The sequence below is a fragment of the Megascapheus bottae genome, chromosome 29 (assembly GCF_031878675.1).
Source record: "Megascapheus bottae isolate mThoBot1 chromosome 29, mThoBot2.hap1, whole genome shotgun sequence".
Classification (NCBI taxonomy): Eukaryota; Metazoa; Chordata; class Mammalia; order Rodentia; family Geomyidae; genus Megascapheus; species Megascapheus bottae.
The window spans coordinates 806,639-826,269 of record NC_143537.1 but is presented as its reverse complement, the minus strand read 5'-3'; the positions used below and the strand labels follow the sequence as shown (position 1 = coordinate 826,269).

General features: G+C 54.4%; 1 protein-coding gene across 3 annotated transcripts in view; it reads left to right on the top strand.

Moving 5' to 3' along the window:
• Kcnip1 (potassium voltage-gated channel interacting protein 1) overlaps nt 1-16,708 on the top strand; it is a 154,111-nt gene extending 137,403 nt beyond the window's left edge. For 2 of the 3 annotated variants that reach the window (XM_090321303.1, XM_090321304.1), the window contains exons 2-8: nt 11,753-11,877; nt 12,122-12,191; nt 12,707-12,777; nt 13,339-13,446; nt 14,011-14,115; nt 15,051-15,113; nt 16,130-16,708. In XM_090321303.1, coding sequence (XP_090177429.1) covers nt 11,753-11,877; nt 12,122-12,191; nt 12,707-12,777; nt 13,339-13,446; nt 14,011-14,115; nt 15,051-15,113; nt 16,130-16,177 — 590 coding nt within the window. In that variant the 3' untranslated portion in view covers nt 16,178-16,708. Of the gene's footprint in view, nt 1-8,645; nt 8,679-11,752; nt 11,878-12,121; nt 12,192-12,706; nt 12,778-13,338; nt 13,447-14,010; nt 14,116-15,050; nt 15,114-16,129 lie in introns of all 3 variants that reach the window. The other variant, XM_090321302.1, reaches the window with a different exon arrangement.
• The last annotated feature ends 2,923 nt before the right edge of the window (nt 16,709-19,631 follow it).

Sequence of the window (19,631 nt, the reverse complement as noted above, 5' to 3'; positions counted from 1 at the left end):
ACTATTTCCTTATCCTCTTTGCATACCTAACTTCAGTGCACTGTTTTCTTCAACAAAGGGATTCCTGTCCTTTAGGGGTGCGTGAACACCAGCCCTGAGGTCTTTGGGCTCCCCTCTCCCAGCTGATTAATATGAGGAGACCTGTGGGGCTGCCTGCAGGACTGGCCCCAGAGACCCAAGCCAGTGGGGGGAGCCCACTCCTCCTCAGCTCCCCAGACGCCCTCCCCACTGGGCAGGTGCAGAGGGGACCTCCAGGGAGGTCTCCCCCTCAGGACTTCAATGCAGAAAGCACATGAAGACCTGTTTACATGGAGCCCTGTTTACAATGACTGCTCCCACAGGGACACCCCACTGCTTCCTCTAATCCCTGAAACTGTTCAAATAATGGAGCTTCCCGGCCTCCCCAGAGAGGCATTCACAAGAGCTAATAGAGATAGAATCAAACATTGCTTGATATACATGCCCTAGATTCCCCCAACAGGCGGCCTGCTCTGGTCTAGCCGCAGGTAGACAGTCCTGGGCTGAAGCCGGGTGGAGCAGGCCTGGGTATCGTTAAGCCCCAGCCTTCACCCACTTGGTCTCTCCACCCCACCTCACCCCACCCTGCCCCTGCTGCTAATGACAGCGGGGGGGGGGGAGCAGGCTTCTAGGGCCTCACAGGACCCCCCACACCCAGGTCTCCTCTCCAACCCTCCAGATAAAGCAAGCTTCTACATAAAGCAAGATTTTTTCAAGTTCCCCTGGAGGAGCAGAGAATCCATGCTGAACAGCTCCAGGAATGAGGAAGAGCTTCCCCTCCGCTGTGGGAAGGCCAAGCAGAGCAGCGTAGAAGCCGTGCTTGCCAGTAGTGTAATAATGCATTACCACTTTGCAGAAATGGAGATCTGACCTCTTGCCTACCGGCACCTCCTCGGCTCTCGGGGTCTTAGTTGGCCAGATGGGGAGCAGTCACAGGGCCCAGGATAAGTAGGGAGAGGAAACCCGAAACAACATGCCCAGAGGAGGTTCCTGAAAAACTAACCTAGGTCCGATTTGAAGAAGTTTGGCTTTTCCCTAATTAATAAACTTAATGAAACTTGCAATCACTAGAGGAAATTAATGTAATTTGAAATAGCATAGATTCAAGATGAGTATGGATTGACAAATGATTAATAAACTATAGAGTTGCCCGAGGCTGAAAACGGAAATTAGTGCCCTGGTTGGTCCCCTTGATTTTACTGCAGAAGGAATTGGGGTCCCCAGAGGAACTCACAGTCCAGAATTTGAGATCTGAGCCCAGAACCTGGGTTTCCCACCAAGCTCCCCTTCCTCCAATCCCCTCCCAGGTTAGTGCTTCCTACCCCGAGTTGTCACCCTAAGAGACAGGCCAGCCCATCCCCACAAGGTCCTTTCAGCACAGATCCAGACTGGCACCCAGGCCAGTGTGAACCCGAAATCTAGAACAAATGAGAAGCGGCCTGCGCCCCCAGATGACAGATGCTCAAGGGCAGGATAAGGGACCAAAGTGCTCTCAGATGAAAGACCTCAATTCATCTTCAGGACAGTTTTAATTGGAAACCTTGCCTCGCTGCTGCCCACTTTTTCAGGAGTAATTAGAATGCTAATCTATAAGAAAGATGTCTATTAAAAATAAATTAATAATGGATAGTACTTTTGGCTTATGATTTTGAATAATATGGCCATTCTCTATGAAAGTAAAAATTCATATATTTTTAATAAGTATGACATGTTTTTCAATGAACCCCAGATGGTTCATTTTTATTATCCCATAAGGAGACATTGTGGGCAAAGACCTTGTGAATTGATCAAATGGATCTCTAAGTACGTTCTGAGCATGAAGGGTCACCTCTGTGACGGAGGAGGCAGAGAGCGGGAGATGGCTGCCAAGAGGCCCTCATCCAACAACCTCGCACGAGGGTGAGTGGGGCTCAGACAACCCTGTCACTCAAACCCCAGCAACACAGGAAAGGGAATCCAGCAGAGTCTGGCTAATGTGGACCTGAAATGCATCTTCCCCTGAAAGCTGCTCTTCAACCTTCCTGCTCTGCGTGGAGGGATCCGTCCACTGGCAAAAACTCACGAGCCTGTTGAGCTTTGAGAGCAAATAATTCTGAACAAAGTTGGAGAAGATTAGATTTATAGAATACATGGCTGGTGATGGGCCTTGCAAGACTGACCACCAAGTTAAGTTGGTAATGTGTAACAGTCCCCTCCGCGGGGGACAGGGGACACAGAAACGTGAGCCCACTCCCCACCCCCCCACATCACCGCTGGTCCCCACCACCTCCCCATTGCTAGGGTATCACCCTCTCACTCCTTTTCTCTCAACCCACTCGTGTTCTGCCTCTCTCTCCTCTGTCTCCTCAAAAGCAGTGTCATCTCTCTCCAGATAGTAAGCACTGCCCTATTTTCGACATCAGGTAATAACAGTGGTGAGTATTTGCTCCAGCACGTCAGCAGCACTCAGATTTGAGAGGCACGCGTGGGTGGATGAACAGATGACAGATAGACAGGCAGGCAGATGACGGCTGACCGAGTGTGTGAGCATTTCAGAATTCCACCCCGCCAAGTGTCCAAGCAGACACTTTGCACCCTGTGTGTATGGCAGAGCCCAACCCTCTGGTGCACTCGGGAACCCTAGCCATGCTTCAGCATGGCACCGCAGGCTCAGAAGGCACCCCGCGGACCTCATCTCCTTCTTGAGAATCTGCTCCAGCTCCCACAACTGGCCAGGCGTGGTGCTTTTCCTGTGGCCTCGGGACCAACCCGTTTTTACAAATTATCAACATCTCCCCATTAGCTGCTGCAATATTAAATTGTGTGACTAGAAATGAATGAATAATCCCACGGGCAAGCGAGGGAGACCAAGCAGCGGGATTTAATAACAAGTCCTGCCCTCTCTCCAAGCGGAAGGTCTCTCTAATTAAATATTAAAAATCTATCCACAAAGCAAGAGAAAAAAAAATTGCTTTTTCAGCAGCACAACTCGGAGGGCCTGGAGATCTGGGTGCTGTGGGCAGGACCTCTGGCAGGATGGTCCAGCTACCCACGACCACCACATGGAGAACACCGCTCAGGGCGGCACCTGTGCCACCACGGTCCCGGATTTGGTCTCACTGAAGACCCCGAGACCTGACCAACCACACCCACTGCCCACGTAAGCAACGTGAGGCTCCAACAGGAGCAGCAGCGGCTGCCAGGCCACCAAGTACCAAGACCAGGCCAGCAGGTGCCACCGCCGGGCCAGTGTTCATCTGGGTACCAGTCCCGGGTACTCGAGAGAGCAGTACAGAGCCTTGGGTTCGAATCCAGCCCTGTCATTACTGTGATCGTGGCAGATGACTTCACATCCTTGAGTCTCACCACTCTGGGCTCAGTGGGTAACAGTGTGTGGCTCATGGGGCTTTCATTGGTGGTAAGAGACAGGTACTGGAAGCGCCTGGTGCACGGAAATGCTTCTAGAATGCCAGCCAGTGTTGCAAGCAGTGAGGGCGGATGAAGTCACGAACCCCCACCGTCTCAGGACCCCCCACCCTCCACACACACAGGACGCGGCCATCTGACCACTACCCCAGCCAGGCTGGAGTTTCTCGTCACCAGTCCTCAAGAACCCCTCCCACCCACCCCTTGACAGTGTTTCTGAGGATGGAGGGGTGCTCCAGGTTTGTCCATTAAGTTCTTCACAGTAGCAAACAATCACTGTAGAAATGTATAACACGCACATAAGCAAAAAAAGAAGGTAACAACTGACTGAACCCCTCAGAGATAAACACCGTTCGAATGATTGTCATGTGCTGGAGAGAAGGACAGAAAGACAGAGATAATGGTAAATGTGAGAGAAATGACTGACATAGATGAGATAACATGATAGATATAGATTAATAATAGGCATGTGCTGGGAATTCATATAATTTGATGTGATTTGAAAAGAAAAAAGATCTTCCTGCTTTGTAATACTTTTTTTATTTCTAAGAATTTTTCCACGATGTATTTGGTGTAACCCGCATCTCTGAGCCCAGTCTCATGGTCTCCTGTGTTCCTGAGCTTGGTTTCAACAATTACCACTTCTCGTTCTCAGGTCTAATCTTTCCCTCTTAATCTCAACTAGGGACCTGTGCCCTAAGGTGTCTTGAGATAACTAAAGTAAGAGTAAAGGAGGAAGATCCTGAGAAGCTCTGGAAAGAAAGTCTGACAGTTCTGGGATATTTTTCTCCAGCCTTATAATATTCTCAGTGCCATGAAGTCAGGTCTCCAGCCAAGCCTGATGCATTCACCCTTTGGCATTCTAAACAGGAATTACCGAGCCCTTTGGAATTCTATCTGAAACCTCAAATATCTCAAGTTGTAGGTTTTATTAACTGAGGAGAATCAGATGTTCTTCCTCCTGCCCTCTCTGCACAGAGGTGGGACGGAGTTGAAGGTCTCAGGCCTGTTGGGTTCATGGAGACCTGCTGCTGCAGTGAGCCAGCCAGGAGACGGGAAGCAAAGCCTCCGGCAGAGAGCTAGCCTGCGCAGCCAAGTCTATAGCGTTTAGACAAAGAGGAGGAAGGGGTAGGTAAGATTACCATCAAACTCGATGATGACTAAACTCTCCTACCGGCTTCTCAGAACAAACCTGCTCTTCGTCTGGTTTGCTATCTGCTTTGCTGAAACTGCTAACACCGCTTCCAGCACATGGTGGCCAGGCCAGGTGGGAATACCACACCCCAGTCCCTGGAGGGCCTCAGCTCATTTACTGGTCACTCAGTGATCTACATCATACAGTGACCACCACTTCACAGAGTGACCGCCACGTCATACAGTGACCATGTCACACGGTGACCATGTCATACAGTGACCTCTACATCAAACAGTGACTACCACACCGTGCAGTGATCACCATGTCATCATACAATGACCGCCACGTCACACAGTGACCGCCACGTCACACAGTGATAACTGTGTCACACAGTGACCGCCACATCACACAGTGACCGCCACGTCACACAGTGACCACCATGTCACACAGTGACCGCCACGTCACACAGTGACCACCATGTCACACAGTGACCGCCACGTCACACAGTGACCACCATGTCACACAGTGACCGCCACGTCACACAGTGATAGGCAGAGACTGGAGTGGGCTCAGAAACTTCGCAGCAGAAGCCCCCTCCCCTGGGAGACCGGAGGAGAGGCGTCCTGTCCTCTCCAAGATGAATCTGAGCACCAGTCAGCCCCCCCCCACACCGAACCCACTCTGTGCCTCGTATTTTCTATTTCTGGCCACACCATCTTTTTATTCAAAGTAGATTTAGTGGGACAGAGTCTGCCACAGCCTTAAGGGGTGTCCTCCTGCTCTGGACCCTCCACCACCCAGACGGCAGGGTTTCAGAAGAGCCAGCTTTTCCTCGTTTATGATGGTTTCATCTTCAGTTTTTATTGGCTCTCCGCTGATTCCTCAGGGCTCTCTGGTGGGATGTGAGATGCACTGACATTTATAGAAATCAATACATTAATAAATCACGAAGTTCATAATGTCTGATTTGCTTCTAAATGAGACAGAACTATTATCACCATAAAGTTGCACATAAAATAGGCCCAATTGTGATGTATTGTGTAGTCTAATCAAAGGCATTTGAGTGAATAACCTTTCCCCCAAGAAGGAAACAATCAAAGCTGAATAATTTCATTAATAATTCAAGGTATGTCTGCCCAGGCTTCGTTTATTAAGTGCACAGTTAGGGGGCCTTTGTGCAGAGTCGTAGCGAGGACGTCGCCTCTGCCCCCGGGCAGGCGTGGACATGCTGCCTGACGGCAGGTGGACCTGTCCTGGCCCTCAGTCTTCTTCAGCTAGGACATGGGCCAAACTAGTGAATGCACTGACTGTCTGAGTCCTGAGGGCAGCCACATGAAGCCACGTGAAGACCCTGATGGAGGCCTGCACCAGGTGGTGGGTACTCTGCTCTGTTCACTGAAGCCCCTGTGGGGTCACCTCTGCTACCTGTGGCTGAGACCACTGGTGGCACAGGGTCCAGGGCCCCACTGACAGCTGACCGTGGGTGACGTTGCTTTCATTATGAGAGTCACAAGAGGTCAGGTCATGAGAGACAGAAGTCACGAGAGTCCTTGCCCTTGGCCTGAAGCACCTTTCAAGCCTTCTTCTGCCCCCACCCCTGGCCTCCAGATACATTGTTTTCAATTATTTTCTTTGTTCTGGTCAAAAATATGTAAATATCCTTTAGTCTCAGGTGCAAGGGAGCATCTTGTCTGAGAGCAAAAGTACTGGATCCCATTTGAAAAAAAAAGGTGAAAGGGCTGGGCCAGGGCTAAACTAAAGCGTCCACCTAGAAAGTGGGGGGCCTTACATCCAGCCCCAGTGCTGTGTGTGCACAGGTGCATGCATATGTAAATCCATCACTGATAGTGTCACATAGAAACATCTCTCCTGTGCGCTGCAGTCTGTGCTGTAACTCTGTGACGGCCGCGTGGTGTTTCTGACACCAAATGCCCCCTCTGGGAAGCTTCGGGGACATCTGATGGTCCTGACCCCAACCTCAGCCTCGGGCTCATCTTGATCCCCTTACAGTGAACTGAAATCCCACAGACACTGGAGAATTCTCAAGTCATTTCACCTTGGAGACATCCATCTAATGGCAGTGGCAAAGGATTTTTAAAAATAGAACTCCTGATTTTTCACAACATGTTCAGGACCGAGGTATAAATGAATGAGAAATGTATAAATTCAATTTTGCTTAAAAGGGGCAAGAGGGGTTTCAAGATTAAGAGAACAAATGCTTGGAGCAAAACATGATTTGAGTTTTATTGAACCAAGTAGACTGGGGAAAAAAAATATCTGGAACTCAGAAAAATCTTTATCAGGCTCGGCGCAGGGCTCCTGGGACTGGCAGTGAAGGAGGAGATTCTGAGCTGAGGAGCCAGGCACACTCCCGTGTCCACGTGGGGTTTCCACTCGCCTCAAGCCTTGGCTGCGAGGATGTGAGCATTCAGGTTTGAAGAGCGAACTCCCCGCAACGTCCGTGGGAGCCCTCAGCCCTGATCCAGCGGGCAGTCCTCAGAGGACACCTCATCCACAGCCAGAAGCCTGGCACGTCCCAGGAGAGAAGGAGGAGTCACACTCCAGAACCCCACCCCAAGGCCACTTCCAATGCCTCCACGCTGTGCCGGCGCTGTCGGGCCACTGGAGATACTCTAGTGGATTCTACTGTAGTGGATTCTGCACTCCGGGTGCACATGTCTTTGAACTACTTGCAGCTCTTTAGCTTTCCCTTCGGGTATGGCTTTAACCCCAAGCTGCGACCTTCAACGAGTCGTATGGTCAATATTCTGTGTGATGAGCCACACTTGCAGTTCTGGTGACGTCTTCTTAGCACGTGGGTTACTATGCATCCATGAGGATGCTTCCTGTTTTCCTCTTTTGCTAAATTCCAATCTTGACAAAAATTACTCTTTATAATTTGAAGCCATAGATTTTTTTTTTAGATTATCTTGGTATTCAAGGAAATGGCCAATTGAAGTAAAATGTGGCAGCGTATCAAAACCCTTGAACACAGCGGATGGTGTCAACATGCGTGATGGCACGGGGCCTGTTTCTCAGCGCGGGCGGGCTGGCATAGAGGGGGCTGGCGGTCTACCTGGGCTGCCCGGGAAATCCAAGTCACCCTGGACTACCTGGTGAGGCCTCCAAACCCAGAAATTAGACCCGCCGTGTGGCTCTCCATCCCAGCTGGGTGCAGGGTGTGTGATGAAGCCCTGCTCCGTCACCTCCCAGGCCACAGGGACTTCTGGCTCTTTGTTGTACCAGTCACTGAGAGAGATGGTTTAAAATTTTCCATTGCAATGTGCACCTGTTGTTTTTCTTTTTAGCTGCTACCCCCCCCCCCTCTCTCTTGCTGCCTTGTTAAACATGTTAGAGTTGTTCTGTCTCCCCTGGTTTATATTGGGGCCTCCTCCCCACTCCAGGCAGAGCCTCTGAACTCATTGCCCACTCTACCCCCCACGAGCGTGCCTGGTACCTCTCTACACCCCCAGCATTCCCATTGTGCACTCTGTGGATGCCCCACATGTGTGCCTGGAGCCCACTGTGCTGATATGAGAGAGCAGTACGCATCTGTACGTGCATGCATAGGTGCATGTAGAGGACACACTGCTGGTGAGAACAGGGAGCGTGCGCACATGCACGCACACACACGTGTAGCGGATACATCGTGCTGGTGAGAGTGGGGAGCGTATGCACATGCACACACAAAGGAGACAGTTTGCTGATGGTGGTTGAGGGAGGAAGCCGGCCTGCTAGACCTGCAGCTGCAGACTGCAAGGCAGCAGAGATGGTGGCGGGCCCCAGGGCACTCTTCAATCAAACATGGGCATTTTCCAGGACCCATCCACATCCTGCATCCTCCGCCACACGCCATCCCATCTCCAGACTGCATGACTGCATGGCTGAGGGCATGCTCCGTGCCCCAGGTGGGGACCACCGCTCTTGCTGTGCCCCTGTGGGAAGAGGATGGGAAGGCCGTCTGCACTGCGGGCCAGAGCTCAGTGGTGACCCGAGCACCGTCAGGTGGCCTGTCCAGTGACAGGGGAAATGTGTTTTGCATTTTTGATGAATGGATTTGGTAAAATGTTTTCTTACTTTTTCCTAGACATCGCCTGGTGGTATTACCAGTATCAGAGAGGTAAAAAAGTTTAACTTGCCTTCTTTGGTCACATTACTGAAGAGTTTCTCAATCAAGTGTTTCTTTTGCCAATTAATCTCTCACTGATCTGCTTTCTGTGCTCCTCATGAGCACGCTCGACTTGTATAGAAGTTGGGAATTTTGCATTAAAGATGGAAAAGTCTTTGCTCCTCCTAAGAAACAACCATACTTTCCTTTCCTGGGCAAGCAGGACCTTTGTGGCGCAAGTTCAGTGACTGCGAAGAACACCTGGCCAGCATTTCTATGATTTCTTGTTCCCTTGAGTGGTGACCTTCAGTCTAACTGCATTTTCTGAGGCATATTTCCTTTTCTGTGTGTATTGCTACATTTATTTTCTATGATCAGCCTCAGGTCTGCTGAGCAACCAAGCAAGGTGTATTTAAACAGAAGAAATTGAGGGTGGCTGAGGCAGGGGGCAGCATGCAACTGGAAGATGCCAGGGCCGAAGCCCCAGAATCAAGTGCCCTTGGGCCAGGCCAGCAACACAAATGGACTAAGAGAGCCACCATTTCCCTGGGGGATGTGAGCCCACCCACAGGTCAAACCATCCCACAGCCAAGCAAAACCAGAATTCCATGGCATATAAGAAATATGCAGGACCGGGAGTTTGGCCTAGTGGTTAAAGTGCTTGCCTAGCATGCACGAAGACCCGGGTTCGATTCCTCGGTACCACATAGATAGATAAAAGCCAGAAGTGGTGCTGTGGCTCAAGTGGTAGAGTGCTAGCCTTGAGAAAGTCCAAGGACAGTGCTCAAGCCCTGAGCTCAAGCCCAGGACTGGCAAAAAAAAAAAGAAATATGCAGAAAAAAACACACTAGTGGCCAATGTTCAAAAAATATTGTACTTACCTATGTAAGACATGTATGCATGCATACACATGCCTAAGTGTGAATGGGCATGTATGTGAGGGACACACCCAACTCGGGGTGCAAAGGCACACAGTGAAGCAGGGAATCCTGGACAAAACTTGACCGTTACTGGTTTAGGCCCCAAACGGCAGCAGCAGGCTTTCTTCCAGTATATTGAACCCACAGGTGTGAATTTTCTTGTCCCTGGTGTCATCACAGACTGACAACTAGAGGATGGTGAAAAGCAAAGCAAAATAAAACTGTGGCTCTCAGTTTCCCGGCCCTCCTTATGACACTGCTCAGTCTTGACAGCAGTGCGGCTACACACAGCGCCAAATCCCTCGGCAGTGAAGGCCAGGTCACCTCGGCACAGTGGTCTGACAGTGGATAGCTCAGTGATTACTTTGTGCACGTTTGACAAAGGTGATGGGGTACAAAAGTTTCTGAGTCAGAATTACTTTAAACTTCTGCAAAGAAATTTAGTCACAGAAATCTTCAAGAATAAAATAATACTGCCCAAACCATCTTCAGGCTTGTGGCTAAACCTTGACGGTAGCCCAGACACCGAATCCTCTAGAGCACACATCGCTCTTCTCTCCCATGTACCTTCTGTATATCCTCTTTACTGGGAACATCCCGACGAGCCCCAGGACGCAGGAGGGGCACACAGCAGCCTCCGGCTCTTCGAGGCTCTCAGCACGAGGGCAGTTAGGTGTATGTGCGTGTTGGAAACAGGCCTGTGCTCTCACATGTAAGGCTAGGAGACAGGAACCATTGGATGATTTCTGTCAAAAACAGGAATGAAGGTGGGTGCAGGTAACGCACGCCTGTGGTCCCAGCTGCTTGGGAGACTGAGATCCGAGGAGCCCACTTCAAAGCCAGCCAGGGCTGGAAAGACTGTGAGGTCTGTATCTCCATTTAAGCACCACAAAACCAAAAGTGGAGTTGTGGCTCAAGGGGTAGATCACTGACCTTGAGAGAAAGAGCTCAAGGACAGCGCACAGGCCCTTACTTCAAGCCCCACGACCGACAGAAGAACCAGGAAGGAGTTTAAGATACACAAATTAGTATGTAAACATTCTGCATTAGACTTAGGGGGATTTTCTTCCTTTCCTTCTCTTTTTTTTTTTTTCTTTTCTTTCTGAGAATTGGCCCTTTGATTTACAAAGAAACCTTCAGTGTTTAGGTAATTGCTACTTAACTTATTAGCTACAAACATAACAATAATTAAAGGCTCTGCCAGAATTATGACCACTGGTGGCAACGTTGTGTAAACAGTTTCTTACTTTCATTGAATCATCTGCCCTGCTCTTAGCCAGATGAGGAATCATAAAATCTTACCAAAGCTTTACCTTGGGAATCTGTACAAGATTTTTTTTTTTTAAGTGATGGGTTGCAGAGAAAAACTAGCCCAGCCCTAGGTGGAGAAATGCGGAGGGTTGCACGTGCCTGACGACCTACTGTGCGCGCAGGTGCTCGAGGTCCTCCCTCTCACGGTGTTACGTGGTGTGTGTGCTCATGAGTGCCCCCCCAGACTCTCCACCCCGGGCGTTCTGCGGACTCGTGGACCGGTCCATCTACAATGAGTGTGTACTGCGCCCCGGGCTGTGCCTCACGCTGCACAGCACACCACGGCCCTTGAGGGGTACCCTTCACACCCCCGTTCCCCACAACTGAGAGCCCTTCACCCCTGAGAAGCTCCTGAACTACAAAGTAGTTCTCGTGTCAGTCCTTTCCTAGCGCTTAAAGGACACCTCACAGAGCCCATAAAGCACCAAACTATAAAACCCACCCGGTTCTCAACAGCGGTGTTGAGTATGGCACAGTCTGAACGTTCTGCTGCGATCTCGCCAGCTTGTCCCCCGTCGGCTCCCATGGCAACGCGTGGCGACAGCTTGCCCTGCCTCTGAAACCATTGTCCCTTTGCTGCTGGAGGATGCTTCTAATGCCCTCTGCCCGACGGCTGCACCTCCAGAAGGTTCCAGACAGCGATCTGAACATGCACGAGGATGTTTTGAAAGCGGGGGGAGGGAGGGGGAGTTTTTCTGTGGATGTGCACAGGAGGTGACAGCAGTTAGTGACTGGCAGAAAGGTGGGCTCAAGGCCTAGAGCCATCACAGTCAGGCCCCAGCCGCCCATGGCACTGCAGACGGGGTGGCACGAGGGCCCAGGGGCCACACTCCAGTCCATCTCCTCTGGTTCCAGATAAGATCGAAGATGAGCTGGAGATGGCCATGGTATGCCACCGGCCGGAGGGCCTGGAGCAGCTCGAGGCCCAGACGAACTTCACCAAGCGGGAGCTCCAGGTCCTTTACCGAGGCTTCAAAAACGTAAGCCCCACGTAGACCCGGGAGCCCGCGGAGGCCCACGGCCCTGTCACCTCCCTGGGCGCTCACCCTCCTCCCTCCTGAGGAGCGCCCCAGGTCCCCCGCTCACCCTCCTCCCTCCTGAGGAGCGCCCCAGGTCCCCCGCTCACCCTCCTCCCTCCTGCAGGAGCGCCCCAGGTCCCCCGCTCACCCTCCTCCCTCCTGAGGAGCGACCCAGGTCCCCCGCTCACCCTCCTCCCTCCTGCAGGAGTGCCCCAGCGGCGTGGTCAACGAGGAGACATTCAAGCAGATTTACGCTCAGTTCTTTCCCCACGGAGGTGAGTGACGTCCCCGGGCCCCCCGATGAGGGGCTCCTCGTCCTCCGTCCACCTCTTCTGCCACACGGGAGTTCCGCAAGAAGTCAGCAAGCTACAGAATTCTCTGGAACCTCAGCAGAGAGGAGCTCTGAAAACGGTCCCCACTGGGGCGTCACCGTCTTCTCCCTCCCCCTCCCTCCCCCCTGCTTCTCTAACCGCTTTTGTGTTGGTTGTAGGGAAGCCCGTCCTCCTGTTGGTTTAGTGTCTCCCTGTGTAGCTCGGGGGACAGGCGCACATCTCCCTGGCTGTTGTGTAGCGGGGGTGACGGCACACACCTCCCCATCCGTTGGTTGAGATGGAGTCTTGTGAGATTTTGTCCCAGATGACCTCAAACCATCATCCTCATCTCCGCCTCCCAAGCAGCTAGGACTGCGGCCTTGCTCCAGCCTCTCCTCTCTCTGAGCGACCGTGCCTCCCGCTCCGCAGCCTCTGCCTCCCCCCAGCCCCTACCCCCACCTCCCCTCCGTGTCTTGCAGATGCGAGCACCTATGCACACTACCTCTTCACTGCCTTCGACACCACCCAGGCCGGCTCCGTGAAGTTTGAGGTATGCGTGAGTCCAGCGTCCACCCTGGAGGCCCCTCTCAGTCTTGGGGTTCTGCGGGAAAGTGCTGGGCTCTCAGATGCTCTCAGTGGAAACTGAGAATTGTCCTGGTAGCAAATGTCCCATGAAAACAGCAGGATGGAAGAGCTAGCCTGCTCTTCACACTTAGGAACATGGTTCACCACCATGGTCACCCTACAAGCTGGCCTTGTAGGACTGCCACCGAATTAGAGCAGGGCGCACCGGTGCAGTTCAGAACACTGGTAAGCGGTCCAAGAGGGGTTTGAGCTGAGCAGGGCTCCCCCAGGCTGTGCTCACAGCTGTTAGACTGGACGGCCCACCCTGTCACGAGCACCGGCTCGTGGCAGCCGCGAGGGGCTGTGTCGCCCCGCCTGGAAGCCGGGCACAGCGTCGGCAGCACGGGCAGCGCAGGGCAGGCAGGAGCTGTTCCTGGCAGTACCCAAGGGCCTTTGCGTGAGCACGCCCCCATCCAGCCCGGAGACCCACCTTCTCCCCACCCAGGGCTTCCGTGGTCAGCGGCACTCACGCCTTCTCCATCTTTAGGACTTTGTCACGGCGCTGTCCATTTTACTGAGAGGAACTGTCCATGAGAAACTAAGGTGGACGTTCAACCTGTACGACATCAACAAAGATGGATACATTAACAAGGAGGTGCGTGAACGGCGAGAGGTACCGCCAGGGCCGTGGGGTGAACTCCTCTCCCCTGGGACCCTACGCCATGCAGCTTGGCAGCCACTGGCTCAGGCCAGGGGTGGGGATGGGGAGACACTGCAGGAGGACATACTGCAGGGTGGGGGCGTGGAGAGGCACTGCAGGGTGAGGAGGAGGAGGAGGAGGAGGAGGAGGAGGAGGAGGAGGAGGAGGAGGAGGAGGAGGACAAGGGGACGTGGAGAGGCACTGCAGGGTGAGGAGGAGGAGGAGGAGGAGGAGGAGAAGGGGACGTGGAGAGGCACTGCAGTATGAGGAGGAGGAGGAGGAGGAGGAGGAGGAGGAGGAGGAGGAGGGGACGTGGAGAGGCACTGCAGGGGCCTATAGAGATCTAATCCAAGGCGGAATAGGCTTTCCTCTAATTCCGAGCCATGTCTGGCTTCCCCCCGCCCCGACACGGAGCGGGGGACACGCATGTGGCCCCTGGCAGGGCAGCGCCCTCTGGAGACTCCTGTGGAGAGGGGCGAGGCGTGCACACCGTCACCCTGGCCCTCCGTGGGTCCCCAGGAGATGGTGGACATTGTCAAGGCCATCTACGACATGATGGGGAAGTACACGCACCCCGTGCTCAAGGAGGACACGCCCCGGAGGCACGTGGACGTCTTCTTCCAGGTGGGGGGGCCAGGGGAGGGGGAGCACGGGGAGGGGAGCACGGGGAGGAGGAGCACGGGGAGGGGGAGCACGGGGAAGGGGAGCACGGGGAAGGGGAGCACGGGGAGGGGAGCACGGGGAAGGGGAGCAAGGAGAAGGGGAGCACGGAGAGGAGGAGCAAGGAGAAGGGAAGCACGGAGAGGAGGAGCACAGAGAAGGGGAGCACAGGGAGGAGGAGCACAGAGGAGGGGAGCACGGGGAGGAGGAGCACAGGGAGGAGGAGCACAGAGAAGGGGAGCACAGGGAGGAGGAGCACCCCACGGAGTGTAGGTGGCACAGCTCAGATGCAGACACCCCTGCACAGGCAGAGAAGAGTGCAGTGCTCCCATGTAGAGGAGAAATAGAACCGGCAGCATGGCCCAGCTGTTCCATCTCTCAGTGGGAGTGGGGGGCAGAGGGCCGCGTCAAGGCCGTGCCCGTGCAGTGCCCCCTGCAAGCCAGGGAAGCCATCTCTCTGCCCCCAGAGTCGGTGTGAAGGGGATGGACTCTGTGGAGGCGGGGCCTTGGGGGTTATTAGATCTTGGGGGCTTTGTTCTGGGATGGCTCATGCTGCGGCCTTCCTTCCTGGGGGGAGTGGTCAAAAGGGCCGGCCGGGTCCTCCCTCCCTGATGGCTCCCCAGTGGTCTCCCGCCTTCAAGCACGGTGCTCTGAGCCCCCAGAGCCGTGACCTGCGAGCCCAGTGGGCTCCTCTTCTCAAGTACCAGCCTCGTGTATGTCGTTGCCGTAGCAGAGCAGATGAGGGAAAGGAGGCGGCAGTGTGGCAGGTCCAGTGTGTGTGCGTCAGAGCCCCCCCCCGAGCCTGGCCAGCCAGCGCCGTCGTCGTCCCTCGCAGGGCCAGCAGCAGGCACTGTTGGCAGACTGCTGGTTCCGTTAGCCCTTCCTTCTGTGTCTTTCAGAAAATGGACAAAAATAAGGATGGCATCGTGACGTTGGAGGAATTCCTTGAATCCTGCCAGGAGGTAAGGAGAGGCGTGGGTGTAACACCCCCAAGTCTGGAGGTGTGGGACAAGAACCTGCCGTACCTGTCCCTTCGTGGCAGAGCCCACAAGCACAGCACCCACACCAGCCCGAGGTCCTCCATCTCCGCTCCTCCACTGGCCTGTGGCCATCTCGCCCCAAGCAGGACAGAGCAGACAGCCCACGTCCACGTCTGGAGGGACAGAGCAGAAACGTAACAGCTTCCCAGGCGGGGGCAGTGCGCCCTCCACCTGCCGCTGGCTTTGCTCCTTCTGCGCTCTCTTGCCAGGCCACAAGGAAGCAGCTGGGGGAAAACCCTCCAGCTCGCTTCTCAAAGGCTACGGAGTGCGGTTCTGAAGCCAGGCGAGCTGGCTGTGCTCTTCCCGCAGGAGCCTCGCCCCAGCCCTCTTGCTTGTGTTTGGTTTTGAGACGTGGTCCTGATAACTTAAAATTTCCTAGAGAAAATGGCAGGCAGGCTCACAGAACTTCAGGACACACTCTTCCAAACATGTAAGGGAGAGATGACACCGATGCCACAGCCCCAGAGAGAGTATGGCGAGCAGGGGACAGTGTGCCACCCAGCTTGTAAGGCCATCATGATCCGGTGTGGACGTCTGCAAGGCCCATTTAACACTCGAGAACTAGGTGGCTTGGGCTGGGAAGGGGGCTCCGCGGTAGGTGCTTGCTGAGCATGCATGAAGCCCTGGGTTCGATTCCTGTGGACCACACACACAGAAAAAGTCAGAACCGGCGCGGTGGCTCGAGCGGTAGAGCGCTAGCCTTGAGCACAGAGCGCTCGGGACGTTAGGCGGCGGCAGGGAGCTCGCCCGCCCTCCCAGCCTTTCCCGAGGCCCGAGCCCGGAGGAGCTTCCTGCCTGGACCTGGCCAGGCCCCCCTCGCCAGCTCCCATGTGCGCTTTCAGACAGGAAAGCCACCCCGAGCTGTCCACACGGGACGCCAGGGCGGCCGTGCGAGACCTGGGGGAGCCCCGACCAGCCTGTCCCCCCTCCCTCCCCAGGACGACAACATCGTGAGGTCTCTGCAGCTGTTCCAGAACGTGATGTGACCGCGGGCAGCGCGGCCTCAGAGACCTGCACCGGGCCGGCGCCCTGCTCCCACCTTACCACCGGCTCTCGGGACAGAAAACACCTTTTACACTTGGAAAACTTTCTAGGAAACCCAGCGCCGCGTGGCTCCGTTTCTGCCACCCTTCCCTCCTCCCTTCTCGAGAGAGACGAGCCGGAATCCCGGTCTGTCTCAGAAGCATGCCCGTCTCCCCGCCGCTGCCCGGCCCTGCCGAAGCCCCTCTGCGGCGCTGGCTCCGGGTGCCCGGCCCTCGCTCCCGCCCGAGCCCGCTGCCCCTGCGTCTAGCGGGCCTGCGAGTCCACACACACACGTCCTCTGACCACCTCCACGTCGGTGTCCCTGTGGCTCTCCCTGCGGTGGGAGGAGAGGGCGCCGTGGAAGCGTCAGCCCAGGGTCCAGGACGGGAAGGGGCACCGTGGACCCAGGCATCGAGCATGGCCTTCTCTGATGCCCCAACCGGCCCGTCTCGTGTGTGCAGAGGCAAAGCTCACGATCCCCCTTCCAGCATCCCAGCCCGGCGTGCCCGTCCCTCCAGGTCCCCCAAGGGCGCCCCCCCCACGCCCAGGCTGCATGTCCTTCCCAGGAAGTCCAGATCCTGCACCCTGCTGTCATTTTATACCACGGTCCAGCCAATAAACACAACTACTTCTTACACCCCGTGGTTCCTGCCGGGCTCCACTGCACGCTCGCACATCTCCTTTCCACGGGGGTCAGCGGCGCCAGTCAAAAGCCTCAGATGCCACAACTGCCTCCTGGTGGAGGGAAGGAAGCCTGTGCAGGGGCCCCATGCTCCCTCCCCCGCTCCTCACCCCGTGCTCCCCTCCCCCACTCCTCACCCCGTGCTCCCTCCCCCGCTCCTCACCCCGTGGTGCTCCCCTCCTCTGCTCCTCACCCCGTAGTGCTCCCTCCCCTGCTCCTCACCCCGTGCTCCCCTCCTCTGCTCCTCACCCCGTAGTGCTCCCTCCCCTGCTCCTCACCCCGTGGTGCTCCCCTCCCCTGCTCCTCACCCCGTGCTCCCCTCCTCTGCTCCTCACCCCGTAGTGCTCCCTCCCCTGCTCCTCACCCCGTGGTGCTCCCCTCCCCTGCTCCTCACCCCGTGGTGCTCCCCTCCCCTGCTCCTCACCCCGTGCTCCCTCCCCCGCTCCTCACCCCGTGCTCCCCTCCCCCACTCCTCACCCCGTGGTGCTCCCTCCCCCGCTCCTCACCCCGTGCTCCCCTCCCCCACTCCTCACCCCGTGGTGCTCCCTCCCCCGCTCCTCACCCCGTGGTGCTCCCTCCCCCACTCCTTACCCCATGCTCCCCTCCCCTGCTCCTCACCCCGTGGTGCTCCCTCCCCCGCTCCTCACCCCATGCTCCCCTCCCCTGCTCCTCACCCCGTGGTGCTCCCCTCTGCTCCTCACCCCATGCTCCCCTCCCCTGCTCCTCACCCCGTGGTGCTCCCCTCCTCTGCTCCTCACCCCGTGGTGCTCCCTCCTCTGCTCAGAGCCATCCAGCACTCTGGCACAAGAGGGACAAAGCATGGAGTCAAACCAAGTCTGTAGAAATCTGATGGGACCCTGGTGCAGCCAGTCAGCCAGCTGAGCAAGCCCAGGATGCAAAAATCCGCTGCGGTCCTTGTGTTAGGAAGGAGCGATCAGAAATGGACGTTACTGCCAGGCTAGGGTGACGTCACAATTTAGTTTGCAGTTAAATACACGATCCTCATCTCAACACCACCAAAAACAGAAATTAAAAGAACACTATCACAGCAGCATTGAAAACACTAAATCCTCAGGGACAAAGGTGACACGCTAAACTTTATAACTTACTGATCTATGCATCAAACATAACGAAACATTTAAATAAACAGAATGTTCCTAGATCAGAAAACTTGGTTTTGGAGCGATATCTGTTTTCCCAAATTATCTCTAAAACCAGCAGGGTCTGATTTTTAGAACTGATAAAGCTGGTTCTCAACTGCACATGAAAATGAAAGGTTTACTAACATAGCCCAAAGAACGTGGGGAGAGAAGAGCAGACGTGCAAGACGGCCACTGTTTAATTCCAAAGTATTTTTTTTTTTGCTTTTGTTTTGGTTTCAGACAGCTTTTGCTAAGCAGCCCATTCGCATGCATATATTTGACATGGAATTTACATCCAGAATCATCAGAACTCAATAATAAGAGAAAAAACGTTCTGGAAAGAACAATGGGTTGGACCAGCACATCTAAAAAGAATAGATGCCTGAGACGAGACTCCAGAAGACACATCAGGGAGAGGGACGGGAGGGCGGGACCTACCGCGGCACCACTAAGCAGCCAGCTACACTGAGGCGGTCAGGTGAGCTGCTCTGAGGAAGGGAGGTGATTTGGTTCCTTACAAAGCTCCGCCTCCACCTCTTACAAGGAAGCCACCGTGCCTGTGCACAGGTGTCACCGTGACTTCTTTTTATTTATTCATTTTGTGTGGGTCATGGGGTTTGAACTCCGGGCCTGGGCCCTGTCCCTGGCTCTTCAGCTCAAGGCTACCCTGCTACCCCTTGAGCCACAGCCCCACTTCCCATTTTCTAGTGGTTAATTGGAGATCAGAGTCTCATATTCTTTAGTGTCCACGCTGGCTTTGAACCGAGATCCTCAGATCTCAGTCCTGAGTAGCTAGGATGACAGGAGTGAGCCACCCCCACCATAGCAGCTTCTTTTAAACAGCCACAAAAGGAAAATAACTCATTTTTCTACAATTTGTGAATGCATGAACAAGACAATGGCATAGCCACACAGTAAAATATTATCCAGAACTAAGAAAAACGGACAAATTCCAATTAACTGAGTGCAAGGATTCAAACAAATAGGAAATGTGCCCTGTTGATTCCATGAGTGGGGAGGTGGAGGAAATGGCACTTGGTCCACAGCAACAGAAAGCAGAAGGCGCCCTGGATAGAAAGAAAGCAGAGGCCAGGAAAAGTAGAGCTGCGCAGTGACAGATGTGTTTGTGATCTTGACAAGGTGATGCACTTTGAATACAAGTAGAGTACCAGCCAGTGATATAAAGTTACTTAAATCTTGGGTCTGGAGAGGCCAGGAGTTTGGCCTAGTGGTTAAAGTGCTTGCCTAGCATGCATGAAGACCCGGATTCGATTCCTCGGTACCACATACATAGAAAAAAGCCTGAAGTGGTGCTGAGGCTCAAGTGGTAGAGCTCTAGCCTTGAGAAAGTGCAAGGACAGTGCTCGGGCCCTGAGCTCAAGCCCAGGACTGTCAAAATAAAATTGTGTCTAGAACTGGCATGGTGGCTCACGCCTGTCATCCTAGCTGTCAGGAGGCTGAGATCTGAGGATCATGGTTTGAAGTCAGCCTAGCCAGGAAAGTCCATGTGACTCATCCACAATAAACCTCCAAAACAAAGCCAGAAGTGAAGCTGTGGCTCAGGCAATAGAGCCTAGCCTTGAGGAAACAAAG